Source organism: Erithacus rubecula, assembly GCF_903797595.1.
Source record: "Erithacus rubecula genome assembly, chromosome: 4".
In the NCBI taxonomy this organism is placed as follows: Eukaryota; Metazoa; Chordata; class Aves; order Passeriformes; family Muscicapidae; genus Erithacus; species Erithacus rubecula.
In genome coordinates this window covers 5874412-5891417 of record NC_136686.1, presented here as the reverse complement: position 1 = coordinate 5891417, position 17006 = coordinate 5874412, and the positions used below count along the sequence as shown (strand labels likewise).

The 17006-nt window shown below is 44.5% G+C and overlaps 1 protein-coding gene across 1 annotated transcript; it reads right to left on the bottom strand.

Annotated features, from left to right (window-relative positions):
- Positions 1-1549: 1549 nt before the first annotated feature.
- LOC306800768 (dystroglycan 1-like) lies at positions 1550-16448 on the bottom strand (the record flags this gene model as incomplete). Its single annotated transcript, XM_079303095.1, has 5 exons — positions 1550-2706; positions 3595-3735; positions 5549-6336; positions 7056-7294; positions 16239-16448. 5 exons carry the CDS (start codon positions 16446-16448, stop codon positions 1550-1552), a joined length of 2535 nt encoding a protein of 844 aa, XP_079159221.1.
- Positions 16449-17006: the final 558 nt, after the last annotated feature.

The following is a 17006-nucleotide window of genomic DNA, read 5'->3' as shown; positions in this document are numbered from 1 at the left end:
GCAATGTGTAACTCTTGGAGATCCTGGTCTGAAGACTTTTATTGCTTTTATTTTTATTACTTCATTGAAAACAGTGTCCTGCATCACCACCTCTCTTGATATCCTGGCTGAAATATTCTGAGGGAGAAAACTGCCTCAAAATTACTGCTTCTCATAACTTTCTGAGTAGTTTTAAATCGATTTTAGTGCATATCACTATGGATATTTCTCTTGTTTACTAGAGCAGTTTTTGAAGCTGGGGAGCATATAAATGTCAGCTGCAATTTCCTAGGCTGGGGAGTTAGAGCTGAAAAACTCATCCTGTGCCTTAGGAACTGTGTGTTACATCTCATGCACCATTAATATTCAGCTGCACTCCTTGAAAACATACACAGGAATTAAATGCTTCATTAGCACCTGCTATTAAAATACATATTTGTTTAGCTTGTTTACTAATTCCATTCTCCACATTGGGAGCATCTGCCAGGTTGGACTGGTTGGTGATTAAATGAGCAGGGCCTGGGGACTTTGAGTCTGTATTTTATGTTCTTGAGTCTTGCAGGGACACAGGAGCTGGGCTGGGCTTTGCAATTCTGGAAAGGGCATTCCATACTCCTGCCCTGCATAGTGGCACTGCTGCTTTGCTCCTATTTCACACACTGCTCTCAGGTTTAGGGAAGGTTTTGTGAGTTCTAGGGAGAGTTTGCAGGTGAAAATGATGGATTAAGTTGCTTAATCTGCAATTATGTGTTTGCAAAGTGCAGTTCATAATTCAATTATGGATTGCATTTTGTGTATGTTAATCTATTAAACTGGAAGGATTTCAAAATGTTTAAAAAGTCCTTAGAAATTCTTTTGCAGAACTTTAGGAATTCTCTGTGGTCTGAGACCTGTCCCAGGTGGAAGCAGACAAAAGACAGTTTTACTGTAAAGAAGGCAAACCTGGAGCTTTAAAGTATATCTTTAAAGGTACACTGCAGCAAATTACCTAACAGGAAGAATTCAGTAGCTACTATTGCCTTTAGAAATGCTACATATAATGTATTTATAGAAACACTTCAAAACGTTTTGAAAGATTAAAAGGACATAGAAAATGTCAGGCATTTTTAAAAATTCTAAAATTCCAAGGTGGTCTAGACACTCCAGGGCTGTAGCACCTCTGAATTTCAATGGGACCATCATGTTTTGTGGTGATCCTGTAACAGTTCTGCCTCTTCTAGTAAAATGTATATTTATGAGTCAGGGAGACACAATGGAATGAGATTTGCTCAGCACTGACTGTGACCCCTCATTCCCACCAGCATCAGCTTGATGTGTGTTTACCTGTTCTGACTTTTACAGGGCTGTAATTCTACCCTTCATCAGGAGATCCCTTTGCCTGCTTCACTTGGGTTCTGCTTTTGCCACTGCCTGTGTCAGGTGTGGGTCACATATGTTCTGTTTTAAATTACAACATGGTAAAAATCACTAACTGCCTATTTATGTTGGTTTTTTCTGAGTGTTAAGGATAGCACCTTGTAATGCAGTTTTTATTTTTTGTAGATTTGCTACTAATACCATTTAAGAGTTTTTACAACTTAAGCCTCTGGATGTTGCCCTGGCTGTGGTGAGTGGTCAGAGCCTGTGGATAGGGGGGAGGGAGTTGGTATTTTGGTGGCTGGAAAGGTGGTGTGGTGTGAGGGATCAGCCTGGGCTGCTGCTGGTGGGAGGGAAGTGGTCCTGAAGGTGGGATCCATACTGGAGGTGAAGGTGAAGCCCTGCACTGGTGTACAGGGGCTTTGCGAGGTCTCAGGGCATCCAGCTCCACATCAGCATGGCTCACCTGGGAGTTTGTCTGAACCATCACAGGCTGTGCTCCAGGAATCCTCCTGGCACACCTGCAAAGCCAGCAGAGCACCGCTGCCAGCACCAGGCCAGCAGTGGCACAAACACTGCTCAGGAAGGCACGAGGGCTGCTCCTCATCCTGGAATCATTCTTGGCTTGGAGTGTCTGCTCCGTGCTGCTGCAAGGCCTGGGGAGCAGCCCTGTGCTGGCTGGGCAGTCCTCCCTGTAGGAAATGCTGAAAGCCACATCGATTCTGTACTCTGGCAGCATTGCTTGGACAAACTGTGGGTGCACAGCCCCAGCTGGCACTCTCAGCTTCCCCAGTGCCTGCTGCCGTTCGCCTCTCCCGCACCAGCTGGAAGATGTGTTGGCGCCGGCACACAGCGAGCTGTTGTACCAGGAGATGAGTGTGGAGCCGGGCTGCAGGGCTGCCAGCGTGATGTCTCTGGGGCTGCTGGCGTTCAGGAAGAGGGAGAGCTTCTCCAGGAACACACCCACCCTTCTCCTCTCCCTCAGGAACCAGGAGTAGCTGTTCTTGGTCCGCACGGTGAAGAGGTGGCACGGCAGCTCCGGGGGCTGCAGGAGCTTGATGGTGAAGGATTGCCAGGCTGTCAGACCTCCAGAATCCCTGGCAGACAGCATCAGCTCCTGAGGGGAATGCTGGAAGTCCACCTCCAGGGGATAGCCATGCATGGCTTGCTGGGAGGTGTTAAACTGCAGCCAGCTCTCAGATCCCACTGGAGAGCCATCAGCTGGGAGGATTTGTAGGGATAACTGAGTGGAGTTACCATCTTCCTTGTCATAAAACGTGTTGGCAGGTACAGGGAAAAAGAACAGGCATCCGATGGTTGCTGTTAGGAATTTAATGGAATGAACAACCTTTGGGGAGGTGTTTGCTTGCCCTTTAGAGAGGAGGGAGAAAAGGGAGGGAAAGAATTAGGAAAAATTGCTATCACTTGCTGAGTGATGGCAAAGAAATTTGTCAGCCTCAGGACTGTGGAGTGGTCTGAAACTGAAACTTTTAACAGTAAAGTCTTCTTGATCCCATCTTAACCTCATTTGTTAAGCATATTTAGATATCTTTATTTAAAGAACTGTAAATATCCTCAACACTGTTTTATCTATTCCAAAATACTAGTCAGGTCTTGTATAGCCTCTTCCCAAACAATAACATCTAATTCTAGTAACTTTTACACAGAAATACCACAACATGGTATTGTTTTATCACCTATTTCCAACATTAATCACAGATTAATTTTTTTTGGGGGGGGGGTGGTGGGGTGGGGCAGGATTTCATGAGGGTGTGGATACTTGGGAGGGGATTGCTGTGATTGCTTCATGTCTATCTGGTTTGAAGAGTTCCAGAGAATTTGAGAGCAAACACCAGGTAAGCTGGAGGATGATAAAGTGTGGGTTCAAATTTGAAAGGAAAATCTCCTCTCTGTGACTGTCAGGTGAAATTTGCTGCCAGGCTGAAGGAGTAAAGGATCATGACACAGAGTTCCTGCAGCTGTGACAAAAATGGTCCTCTCTTCCTGCCATTTCTGGATCTTGTGTACTTGTGCTTTCTACACATCATGGTAAGGAGTAGTAAAATCATACCATATTATCCTCTTCTTGTTTATTAGCTACTGTAAATATTAGGGAGGGATGAATTCAGGACATGAATATTTCCATCATGATAGTCTGAGGACTGCATGGGTTCCAATACAGGAAACCAGAGACACCTTGCAAGGTGGATGAAAAGATTGATGGCAGAAGCAAGAACAGCAAAGTAAACCTGTTTTTACCTTGGGTTACAGTCTGCAGCTCTTGTGAAGCAGAAAATGGAGGGAGAATCCATGCACTTTGCACAAGCTCTAGTGTTTCAGAGGAGGGAAGCAGCTGGGTGCTGGGATCCAGGTGTGATGGCAGCAGTGTCTCACCCACCTCTGTGAAAGAGAGATCATTGCAGTTTAAGGTGAAGGATCACTTAGACCTATGTCAAAGGAATCTTACGTCAATAATGTATTACAGGGTTGGGAATACAGTTTGAAAGCTTTTATGGCACTCGATTGAAGACCTTTGCCAGTTTCTGGCAGCACAGGAAGGATCATGGGAAGCATTTAACAACTGGCACTCCAAACAAACCATCTCTATTGCCTAGTATACACTTAATCCAGAGTCACAGATTCATGCACTTGGAGAAGGCAGACTTAGTGTATCTTAAAAGTGTATCTGGCCTAATTCTTTACTCCAAAGGATACTCAATTACTTCTGTGTAATTTTTCTGACAAATATTTATTCTTCAGTCCTTAAAAACCCTTCACAATGTTCTTCAAGTATCTTTTCTCATGTTTTATTATCCTAACTGTGAGAAAATTTATCTAATGTCTAACTTAAATTATCTTAACTGCACTTGAAGGTCATTAGTGCTGTGTTAGTTCCCAGGGGATTCTGAGAATGCATATTTCATCTTTTAAGCAAAATATTATACAAACCCATGTATTTTCTCAGTCTTCTCGACTAATTATTTCAGTTTGACATGTTTTCTAGACCTCTGACCATCCTTGTGTTCCTTTGGAGTTTTTTTAAAGATCTACACCTTTTCTTAGGTAGGATGGTCAAAGTTTGGCCTGATCATTTAGCTGAGCTGTTATCTGCACCCAGCTATGCAAAAAAAATTGCATTTCCTTATTGGGAAGACTGCTGCTGGCACATGCCTAGTGCACAAGAAAGAGTATTGAACTATTCTAGCAGGACTTGGGGCAGAAAAGGGGACAAAAGGAAAGTCAAATCTTAAACATACCTGGTATGCTGCTGGGCAGGTGAGAAATGGCATTAAAGTCACCAGAGGTGTTTCTACAGCATCTGGCTTGATGCCTGAGATGTTGTGTAACTCCAAGGTAGGCCCAGTGACATTTGGCAAAATCCCATTTGTTCCCAGATCTTTATCTGAAAGCAATTCCTCTGAGCCACTGGATAAAATCCTTGTGGGCTGTGGCTCTGTTCTGTGCATGCTGCTGCTGTAAGAAGGAAGGAATGTAATTGTTGGTCTGGATAGCCTGGACATGTGAAAGGCAGAAAAGTCTTCTGGCACAGTAAGAACTGGGGTGGTGTCAGGGTGGGACAGAATCATCAGACTTGGTTCATGAGGTGCTTCAGCTTTACCAGGGACAGTTCTGGTCAATGTATGAGGAAAGATGCCTGAGGCTTCAGCACTGAAAATCAATTTGGAATAGAGGGTCTGTGCTTCTCTCTGGGCTACAGAAGAAGCTGTGCTTTTCCCTCCAGCAAATGAAAAGCCACTGGACTGTGGGATAGTAGTAGACTGAGGTTCACAGCCATTAGTGAACACTTGGCTCAGACTGCTGCTTGCTAAGACATCTGGGAATGTGTCCTTGATGGGAGAGGTGAAGCCAGACAAAGTTGTGGTCCTTACTGAAGCTTCTTGGAATAGTGAAGAGAGTGCTTCTGGACAGAGAGATGCATCAGAAAGCTCTTCTAGTTCTGGAAAGTGGCTTTTTGCCTCATTGCTGCAATCTGGCACTTCTGATACTGACATTGCTCCTGGCAAAAATGGGTGTAATTCTGTCTTGGGAGAAAATGCCACTGCTGAGCTGTGAGGCCACTCTTGAAGAGTGTTTATCACCCATGGCCTGGAAAGCTGCTCTGAGGTGATGTCCTGCAGGAGATGGAATGTGGATATCTCTGATTTACTGGAAAGGAAATAGGAGTTTGGCTGCTCTAGCAGCAAGGATGTACCAGAAGCTCTAACAGGCAGCACTTCCAGCTCAGAGAAGAGAGGTCTCCTTTCAGTCATCAGTGAAGGTGAAAGATCTGGGAAATGAGAGTCTGCAAACATAATGGATACTGTGGGGTTAGTTGACATGTCCAGTGCTGGGTCCATTTCTAAGGTGACCAAGCTTTCTTGACTTGCAAGGTGGATATAATTCTGCATCTTGTCACTTGCCATGGTTATACTTTCTGCACAAGAAGTTGATGAGCTCTGAGTAGCTCTTTGTGTTAGCACAAGTGGTGTGAGTAACTGGCTTGGCACAGGAAAGAACAAAGGCCTGGAAGCCTCTCCTGCAGATGGTCTCTCAGTAATTCTAGTTGGTTTTAATGCAGGAGTTGGTGTGATCATTAATTGCCTGCGGTGTCTTGGAGACTTTCTTTCATCCTCCCCTCTCCTGAGTATTCTCCAGCCTGCAATTTCATACCCCAGCAGCCGTGAGAGGTGATGTGAGTTCATGTTGTGCTGCAGCACCTGGATGAATTCATGGAGCAGGACAAAGCCTCCACACGGGAGGGGCCAGGAGAGCCCCAGGTAGTGGCTGGCAGTGAGGTTGATGTGCCTGGTGTCCTCAGCCAGGATGTGTGAGCCCCTGGCTGCTGGGCCTGTGTGCTGCAGCAGGGTCAGCAGGGATCTGTCCAGGTGCAGGAGCTCAGCCATCCTGCTCACCACGGACAGGCGCTCCTGAACTTCCAGGGTTGCTGCTCCAGCAGAGAGAATGATTTCAGCACAAGTGATGGGAGCTTCCTTCCCACACCTGACATTGAAAGGCCAGAATTAGAGAGGTTAAGAGTAATTCTTTTTAACCCTCCTTGTTTTTGTGAAGATCCCTATTTGAAGGTAATCAATCATTGCTCACAATTTTACCTCTTAATCCAAAACTTCTTGAGTATATGAATGTTTCTTATTCCACTAACTTCATGGATCTCTAAGTTTGATCCCACTGCTTGTGCAGAACACAGCAACATGGGCTGAATTTTCCAAACACTGTCCTCATTATGGAAGTAATTAATTTCAGAGATATTCCCAGTCTGTTAGACATCAAATGTAGGTACTTACACAAAGAAAGTACCATCAGTGGTAACAAGCAGTATCTTGTGGAGGCAATTTGGAGCCTCACTGGGAGCCTGCCTCTCTCCCTGCTCATAGAAGAGTTAGGAACTGGAGCAGGGTGGCTGGATGCCTCCTGTACAATGGAGAATCAGTCTCCCTGTGCTGCTGGGCTTGCAGTCTTCAAACCCGTGTTTGCTGTGCACTGTTGCTTTGTGACAACAAAGCCTCCTGCTTTTATATTCAACATGTGCTTCTTCAATATTTTCTGAGGTTTTGTTTTGGCTTTTGTTTCCTGATGTCACATTTTCACAGCAGGAAAAAGCCCACCCTGTATCAATTAGGGAGCACCCATCTCTTCTTGAATATTGTTTTGCCCTCCCCTCACTGATTAGAGCAGAAGCCATGGAGGCCAGCAGTACTCACTGGTAGCTGTTTGGCATGTGCTTCAAGTTCTGCATTTCCAAGGATAAACTGCTGTCCTGCACATGGATGGTGAAATTTCCAGCAGCCCTTGGTGTTTCCTGGGCAGGCACCCCTCCAGAGACAGCAAGATTGAGCAGGTACACTCCTCCCTCCCCTGCCATTGGCAGCCCTTGAAGTGTGTTTGTTTGGGGGCTGAATTCCAACCATTTTGGCAAATCTGCACCACTGGCTAAAGAGACCTGTTCCATAAGAGGATGGCAGAATCAGTGATAGGAAATGGTATAACTACTCCAGTTTTGCATACTGAAAGCTCTAGCTGGACAAAAGTTCATAAACAGCCACAACTGATCCACTTGAAAATCCTAGAAACCACAGTGCCTTGGCTTTTCATGGAGTGTTTGTTTTGAGTGTTTTTTAGCATAGTGGCAACACTTATTGTCCACTTTCAAGACCCTGCATTGTTAAGACTGCTGGTAGATAAAACACAGGGGTGTGCAGGTTGTTCATTTGCTCAGTAGGGAGCTGCTGCATAGGCAATGAATGATGGTGAGATTTCTGCTAACAGTTTTATCTGTTTCTAATACATCTGAGGCATTTTCTAGAAGGAGATTTTTAGTGAGCTCATTTTAAACATAAAGTGAATATCTTTGCTGCAGGATTGTACCAGGAAATGTATTGAATAGCATTACCTTATACTGAGTTATTGTTCCCTGAAAGGCAAATGCTGGCACTGGATAATAGAATATTTTTCCCATGAGGGCAGTTGCATCTGGGATTATTTCTTGCAGGTTCTTTGTTTCTTCCCATCTGTTATTCAATCCCTTGGCAACATCAGCAGGGGAGCTCACACAGACAGACAGCAGTGCAAAGAGAAGAGGGAGCAGGGGCAAGACCCTCAGCCCTGGGAGCACAGGAGACCCTGAGGTAGGAGAGCTGTGCTGGCTGTGCCCTGGATCCCTGCAGGCATCTTCCATCCTCCTCCAGTGCTGCTGGCAGCCAGGTGCTGCTACTGGAGCTGTAGGGGAAAGAGAAAACCCAAGCCCATGGGCATGTGCTCCTGAGATCAGCCAGCTCCATCTCCTGGGCAAGCAGAACACTGCCAGACATCTGAGGCTTCTCACTGCACTGGTTACAGCCCTGCAGGACTCTTTGGGCCACACTGGCACTGGGGAGGGCTCTGGGCTTTAAGAAGCTTTGGTACTCACCATTGCTGCTCTGTTCAGCTGAAGGACTTCCACGGGCAAACAACACGTAGCACAAAGCTGCTCCATGATGCTTTTTAACCCAGCTGCCTTCAGTCTTGCTGTTGTTCCCATCTCTGTTGTGATAAAAGCCCACTCAGAGGTGAAATGCTACACTAGGGCCTCGTCAGGGGGGCCTCCAACATATGGCATAGGGCAGAGCCAGGTGAGCAGCACAGAAACCTGACCTGCAGGGATTTTGTGAAGAGGCAGCAAAGGGAAAGGTGGGTATGGCAAATGGCAGGCTGAGACTCACTGTCCTTTCCTCTGTAGTATCAAGGGCTGGAATTCGATTTGCTGTATTTGATGCTGCTTCTTTAACAGAGGATAAAAGCAGAAAGGAGGGTTCTTATAAATCTGTGAGTGGCTTCCAACTTTTAGATGAGCAGTGCATATGATTCTGCATCTGTCCTGCTTAGGACAGCTTTATTTAAAAGCATACAAGAAGAAAATAAATTTACCAGTCCGAATGGCACAACTGAGAAAGCATGGATGATGTTCTGGTGCCAGATGACTGCAGCAGCAGGGTAGGGAGTGCTCCTTTCTTGATACAGCTCTGACAGCAGCATGGCTTAGAAACCACAGCCTGCTTTGCTTTGGCCCTAAAAACTCAGTGGCCATTTATCAAGGAATCAAGGTTTTATCAAGGTTTTGCTCTGCTGGTTTTTAACAAGTATTTTCTTCCTTCTGTTTGTGGATGTGTTTGCAGTAGTTGCCAAGCTCTCTGTCATGCTCTGTTGTGCAGATCCCTTCCATTTTAGCCACGAGTGGAGAATGCTCTGGAAAGAAGAAGTAGTGATGTAAATTTTACATAAAGACAAAAATTGTCATACCTGCCAAAAGACAATGGTTTGCTATAGCCTGCAGTGTATTCCCATACTCTGGAAAAAACAGAAACCCACTTGCCCTACTGATAGGTGAAGTGCTTGATGTCAATGTCTGCTTTTGGTCAGAGATTAATGTTTATCTAGCAAAGTTTGCTTCCCTTGCAGCCATGATTGGCTCTGAATAAAAGTTTGTGTTTCTTTGATTACGCTTAGTTGTGCTAGAAACAAGTTGCTACATTCACCTCTCCATTTTTCACTGTCAACATCTCCCATGCTCCTTTCTCCTGCAATCCCTGGAAACAATGACAAGTCCTCTTTCACCCCTTATGAAAAGAGGGAATAGGTGGTGGGGCAGAAGTTCAAGTTGGAGATTAGGACTTTTATTTAGGGAATATCATTCTTATGTAAGGGAATGGGTGATTGACAGCTGACTAATCCCTCCTCATGAATTTGCCTCCTGAGAGCTGAGTAAATATTGCCATGTAACCATGCATGAATCATCAGCATGATGGGAATACTCTGAGATCCCTTGATTGCTGTGAGCTGACAGTAGCCCAAACCACCCCTGGAATGGCAACATCTGCCCAGTTCAGGGATCCAAAGCCTATGGACACACCTTTGCTTCAGGTGGGAGAATGTCAGTGAATGTTTCACCTGTTTGGGTCCTGTCCCTCCTTAGTAGCATTTGTCCTCCTGGCTCTGACAGCAGCAGACATATTGTGTATTTACTCTGTAGAGTCTGGCGAGGTAGAATCTTTTCAGTAATTGCTGTTGTGATGTTCTGGGTATAAACTTCCTGAAACCTGACATAAATGTGCAAGGGCTTAAAATAATTAGATTTTTAAAATTTCTCTGGGGAATCCCTGTAATCCTCATGGTTATATAATTACTGAGCTCATAATGAATTGTTCTTCCAAATTGCAACAGAGGCATGTGGCAGTCTGTTGGGTTAATGCCTTTTGATAAAAACAAAAATGAGAGTGGGAGAGAGACTTCACACATGAGCATGAAGCAAGCAGGACTGGGGGAATGACTTCAAGCTGCAAGAGGGTGGGTTTGGAATGGGTATGGGGAAGAAATTCTTCTCTGTGAGGGTGGTGAGGCCCTGGCACAGGTTGCCCAGAGAATCTGTGGCTGCCCCATCCCTGGCAGTGTTCCAGGCCAGGCTGGATGGGGCTCTGAACAACCTGGGAGAGTGGAAGGTGTCCCTGCCCATGGCAGGGCTTGGAACTGGATGAACTCTAAGGTCCTTTCCAACCCAGGACATTTTATGATTCTCTGAAACTATCTCAAATGCTATTCTTTGTCTAAATGCAGGGAAACTTGGGAACAAATGTAGATAATATTTCCCACACAGAACCAAGAAATATCAAAAGTTTTATGGAATAACTTTCTTCTCCTGTGATTTCATGGTCGGGGTGAAGAGATAAAGGTGGAGCAACTGAATCAAACAGTATCTTTTTAAGGCACCTGTAAGTACTTGTAAAGACAAAAAAAAAACCCCTCATTTATTTTGCTTCACTTCTAGCTTTGGACACTTTTCCCTACAAGTGCATGCTTGCATTCATACAAAAACAATTCTGAAAGTGGGGGAAGAACCACCCCTTAATCCTTATCTGGAACACTAAAGGACACAGCTGAAGGATACATTGTCTTCTGCTTTCTCTTTGGGTGATCTTGGAAAACATCTTGTGAAATGGAAAATGTAGCTGTCTCATTTGCCTGTGCTGCCCCTTTGTCTAAGGCACTCTTTTGTCACTCCTTTTTAGAGGAAATGGATAACAAATGTCCAATACTTCTCTGTCCATGTTTAGCAAACACACTTGGCAGAGTTTAGAGTCTCCTGCAACATCCCAAATAGCCTAGAATGGTTCAGCTTTACAGCATATAACACAAAGGTAATGTTTTTTTGATGAGGTTGTTTTTTGTATCTATTAAATCCCCAGCACCTGGAATCAAGTAATTGCTTGGCAATTTTAACTTCCTTTCAAGTGTCTTTGATATTTCAGCCCCCTTTTCTGCTGCAAAGGAAACCTAGATCTTTTCCCAGTAGCCCCAGCAAACTCAGCAAGCAGAAGGTGATTTCAGAACACTGTTTTGGTGGCCTGATTCATTATTTTTGCAATGTCTGAAGCTGGCAGCCCTGGAATCCATACATTGATAACTTGCCAGGCAGTTTCAGAACTGTTTGTGTGGACATAACAGGAAGCCTGCTAGTAGCACACGCTCTTCTGAATTGTCCAGTATGAGTTTTCCACCTTTGATTTCCATTAAATTCCAGGAAAAGCCTCCTGTGTTGGAGTTGCCTAGAAACCTGTGGAGATATGCCTGCAAATTGGCTGTAGGTGCATTGAGTCCCATGCAAAATGTGGGAGATGTTTTTGCTTGGACTGTTGCAATTAACACATTGCCTGTTTCTGGAAGGCAGAATCCTGGAAATGGGGTGTTGGGAAAGACAGAAATTAGTATGGTGGGAGAAAGGAGCCTGTATGTTACAACCTCTCTGTCACAACCATGACGCACCTGTGTTGCCAAATGCCAATTAATTAGAAAGTCAGGGTTTTGGTATCAGGGATAAATGTCAGAAAAAGGGTTGGGCTTCTTTTCATGCCTTTTCTTCAAAATAATAATACACCCACCCTCAATTTTATTAATTCTAATCGTGCTGGTGTTTTATCTTTAAGTGGCTGCCTCAGGTTTTATTTCTTCTTCTCTTATTTTAAAACAAATGAGAGAAAGAGTGGAAAGGACAAAGGAGCAACATCTGAGGGAAAGCTGCTTCTTAAACCTTGTCTTTACTTGCTTCTATTTCTCATTCGGCTTAGTAGTGGGAAAGTATTTTAACTTCCCACCACACTTCCCTCCCAAACCCTTATGTTTCCTCTGAGAAATTGTCTAGATGGGAAAGTTTTAAACATGAAAGTCAAGGGATGATTTTATACCAAGGTTAAATTTTAACTACCCATGTAAACACTGTTGTTTTGCTACAAGCTTTTTATTTTTTATTGTTTTTTTCTCTCAAATTATGGTTTTCTTTTCCTCTTTAAAACTCAGTTTATGACACTGCAAACTGATTAAACTAAGCTGGAAAAGGTTGTACTAAAAGGACTCAGGCACTTACAGAGTTACAGCTACATATCTAGCAGATAAAGCTTTCCTGCTCAGACAAGCCCTCACTATTTCATCTTAGCTGCTTGTTGGGTTTTTTCCCTAGGGAGAGCTAAAAAGTGAGGAGAAAGAATTCAATGATTTCACTTTCTAAAGTGCCACCTTTTTGTCTTCCATTTTAGCTTCTTTTAAAATGAGGAAAATGGGTTAAATTCAAAATGTCCTTTTTTCCCTTCATCTTTTCATAAACTTTGAAGTAATATTAAATTTTGGCTTTTCAAAGCTGTTAATTATTTAATAATTCCTTTAAAAATTGGGTTGGCCTGAGTAAAGATGCTCTGTTGTAGGAAGGTTTTGTTTGTTACGCTGTGCTCTGTCACAAGGGAGATGGGAGAAGGTGTTAGAGCTGCTCATAAAGCAGGGCTTTTGCCTTTACACCTGTTAAATTCATTGTGAGACCTGCATACCTTTAAAACCTCATTAAAACTGGATCTCTCTCCAGCTGTTAATACCAACATGGGCTGTCACTTCAAAAGGGATTTTAGAAATCCTGTCAGCTGGTACCACTCTGAGCTGTCCTTCATGACAAAAAGAGCTGTTGGCTGAAGTCTTCTGGCAAAGTCTTCGTTGGTGTTTTGTTTTTTTTTTTTTTTTCTTCTGCCCTTTTCTTGGTCAAATGGAGGAGTCTGAGCAGAGCTGAGGTTTGCACAAACCCCAGGGCAGGATGGAGGTTGGTGTGCCAAGTTCCAGCCTCATGTGATTTTTTAAAAGGGGGTGGGATATATACCAAACAAGGATCTCAAGGCTTATGATAGCCAGGCTGGCAGGACCTTATTTGTGGCACCTGCTGCTGCTCCTGAGCCCAGCCTTTGCATTGCTCCATTCCCACAGCAGGCTCTCAAACCAGTTTCTGTAATAACCCTAAAATGGTTTGTGTTTCTCTCAAAGGTTTTGCCTGGCTCTCAGCTCATGTGACAGTTTGGGACAGAGCTCACTTCCTCTGGCATCAGCCCCAAATTTGGCTCACAGCTCTCTGCTAAACCCAGCACTGTCCCTCCACCAACACAGATGTTGCTGCCATTGCTCTGTCTTTGTATGAGGTGGTTTCTGTCTTCTCTGCTGGAAAGGAGGGAAAAAAAAAAAAATCACATTTCCACGTGATCAGCTGTGGATCTTCTCATAAGGAGAGTGAACCCAGTCGTGCCTGGAAGTGATGGGGAAGCTGCAGAGGAGATGGCAGTGCTGCCCAGTGGGTGAGAGGCTGGCTGGGTCTGGGTCTGCAGAGCACCTCCTTCTCTCCTAGCTGCTTCCAGCAGTGCTGAAAACCTCTGCTGCTCTCCCTCCACCTCTGCTTTTGTTGTAAAGCCAGTCCTAAAGCTCTCTCCAAAAAGCAAATAACTGAGCCCCCGTGCCTTCCTGTGTGGCAGAAGCCAAGAGGCTGTTGACTGATGGGGGAAAGGAAGGAGATTTACAGCCAGAACCCTCTCACCAATTTCTTCTCCCAGTTGTTTTTCTTTCGATGTTTGTTTTACTTTGGCAATTGACTAAACAAATTGCTGTCAGAGTGATGCAGCTGATGGAGTCTGGTTTCTTTCAAGTTTTTCTGCAGCTCCCTTTCTTCTGACTTAATGATCTCAGCTTCACTCTCTGCTATATTTTCCACGAGGAAGGGTAGCCAGGAGCCGAGCAGGGCTGCTTTTGGTTTCTCCCTCCCTCAGTGGGGACATGGTTTTGAATTTCTGTCCTTTAGCCAATTTCTAACTCACAAAAAAAATCTTGAAATAACATAATTTTCAAGGCATCCATAAGATCCCTCCTTCTCCAGATGCTCTAAACTGTCTACTAATGGGATCAGGCATTTCTGGCTGGGGAGAGGATTGAGTTCTTGGAGGGGACAGGCTGCAATTGCACAAGTTTTTTTTCCTCACAGCACCGAGGTAGAAGTCAGTCCCTGGAAGACTGTTTTGTAAAAAGGCCACTTGTTTTCTGCATCCCTTGGAACTGTCTGGGTGAGTTGCTCCTGCTAGTGCTAAAAGCACTTGAGCAGAATAAAAATCTGTATTCTCAGCAAAGTACTTGAGGCTGGGCTGTCTCTGTTGCAAAGGAGCAACAAAAAGAGGGGAAGAAAGCATGGCATCAGTTTAAAATAAAGAATTTTCTTCTATGATACTTACAGTGAAAATAGTGTTTATGTTCACTCTTGACAATATTTACAGCTTCCTTTGGAATGGGTTGCCCAGAGTTATGAGTAGGATTCACTTTCTGCCTCTACTTTTTTTTTTAGTTTATGCCAATTGTCCTTTTGTAGGTGAAGCTAAGTGTTGCCCAGAAAACCACAGCTCAGGGAAAGTGTTCTCCTGTGTGTGAAAGTAATGATTGAAGCCTCTACAGAGAGGCAGCTGTGACTGCTTTCATGTCTTTCAGGAATTATATGACTTATCAGTGATGAAGCCAGGGCATTGAAAATAATCCCTAAATATTTAATATATGAGCATTAAAGACAACCAATTTGTCAGATTTTAGAGTGGGTTGAGACTTGCTCCAAGCACTGGTAAGTATATGCTGATTCATGTTGAGATGCTTCAGGGTTTTTATGGAGGCTTATCAGTATAATAGGGAGAAAAAAAAAGAAGGGTGTAAAGGCAGGTCTGAAGAACTTAAGTGAGTTTAACAGAGGGAAAGTGAGGGAGCTTTAAATTGTGTTGAACTTGGGGGATGGAGAAAACCAAACTCATTGAATTTGTATAGAAGCCATGTGCCTGAAATGAAATTATACATGAAATAATGCAAAAAAGCCTTGAACTGAGCTTAGTATCTGCTCTTATAAAAGACAGCAGAGGTTTTAGTGGGGCTGTGTTTTCACAGCCAGGTCTCAACAGCAGGTTTTGTTGTTGTACTAAGGCCTTTGATAAACTAGCTAAGTTTTTAGGAAAAAGTTCAAGCTCTTTTCTTGCAGTCCTTCAGAGCTTTTGCAAACTAAATTATCTATTTACTAGCACTGGATCTAGAAGCCTTACTTCAGGCACTTATTTCTGCAAATATTAGTCTGGCTTTTTTTTTTTTTTTTTTTTTTTTTACTCAGGCTGTTTTGCCTGGATGCTTTTACTTGCATACATAATGTCTGTTCCTGTAACAGCCCCTGCTCTGAAAGTTGCCTGGGTAACAGCTTTGTCTGTTGTTCCCTTTTGAAAGCAGGGTGAGAGTGGCACCTTGACCCTCTGGCTGGGTGCTGGACTGGGAGCCAGCAGAGCTGTGCTCCATCCTGCCTCAGCTGCTGGCATCTGCCTTTGCCTGAGGTGCCCTTGGCAGCAGCCAGCAAAGCATTTCAGTGGTTTTATTTATTTATTATTTATTTATTTGTTTGTGTGCCCGTTGTTGGGCAGCCACCCAGTCCCTGCCTAGCAACCTCTGGCATCCACAACATTTACTTAGAGGACTCTTCCCACATCCAAGGGCTTTCCTCACGCCTCACTGCCTACCCCTGACCCCTACTCCCCTTGCCCACATCCCAGAGGGACTCCAGGGCTCCCTGCTTCCCCCAAATTCCTCTGTAGCTCCTGCCAATTGCCTCTTGGTGTCTCTATTTCCCTTCTGACCCTGGGTTTGCCCTGCTGGTGGTCACTATGGCTTTACCTCTGTGGATCTGTAATTGCCACCAAGCCATTGACATTTAACATGTTGACACTTTTCAGGACCAGATGCTTGGAGACAGGAATCCCAGGACAGTTCTGTTATTGAAACTCACAAATGTTTTCTTTCCTATTTCTCAAATGTGCCTGGACATGTCAAAACAGTGATGATCAGCTTGCATTAAATAAATTAGCTTAATACTGCTTGACATCATTATCTTTAGCTCATTCACTGGAAGTACCTAAAGAGAAGGGTTGGTCTTGGTTTTGCTAGGATTTGCATTTTTTGTTGGTTTGTGTTTTGGGGTTTTGGTTGGGGTATTTTTTTGGTGGTTGGTTGATTATTTGTTTTTTAAAGGAGAAATGTTTCAAGCTCACCTGGCAGATCAATGGCAGAGCAGGACTGTGGGCAGGTCTCCTGAGCTTCCTCTGATCCCACTTCTTGATGGATCCATCTCTTTGACTGCTCTGGCTTTGGGTCTGAGAGAAGTTGGGGCTGTTCAGCTGAAGAATAGAAGGTTGTGTGGAGACCTCACAGCACTTTCCAGGTTCTGAAGTGGCCTGCAAAGATGAAGAGGAACTCTGCATCAGGAACTGGAATGACAGGAAAAGTAGTAATGGATACAAATGGAAAGAGGGGGAGTTTGGGCCAGATGTATGGAAGAAATTGTTCCCTGTGAGGATGCTGATGTCCAGAGAAGCTGTGGCTGCCCCATTCCTGGCAGTGTCCAAGGCCAGGCTGGACGGGGCTCTGAACAACCTGGGATAGTGGAAGGGGTTCTGTCCATGGCAGGGTGGTGTGGAACCAGATGATTTTTAAGGTCCCTTCCAACCCAGGCCATCCTGTGGTTCTAATCTGATTTTGTGGGACCAGGCCACTGAAAAAATCCATTTATCTCCCAGCTCCATTTCTGTGTGCCTGCCAAGTGATAATTGGGGGGAAGAGGAGCCCAGCCCTCCTGATGCCCATTTGGTCCATGACTGACAGATTTATGACAGGCTGCAGTTTCCTCCGTTTGTCCGGCAGCGAGCGGCCGGGCCGGGCGATTGTGTGCCGGCCTTCCCAGCGGAGAGCGCTTCCAGCTGGATCCAGGGCACAGGAAATGATCCAGCGAAAGCCTTTTGGTGACAATTAACAGAATTCCT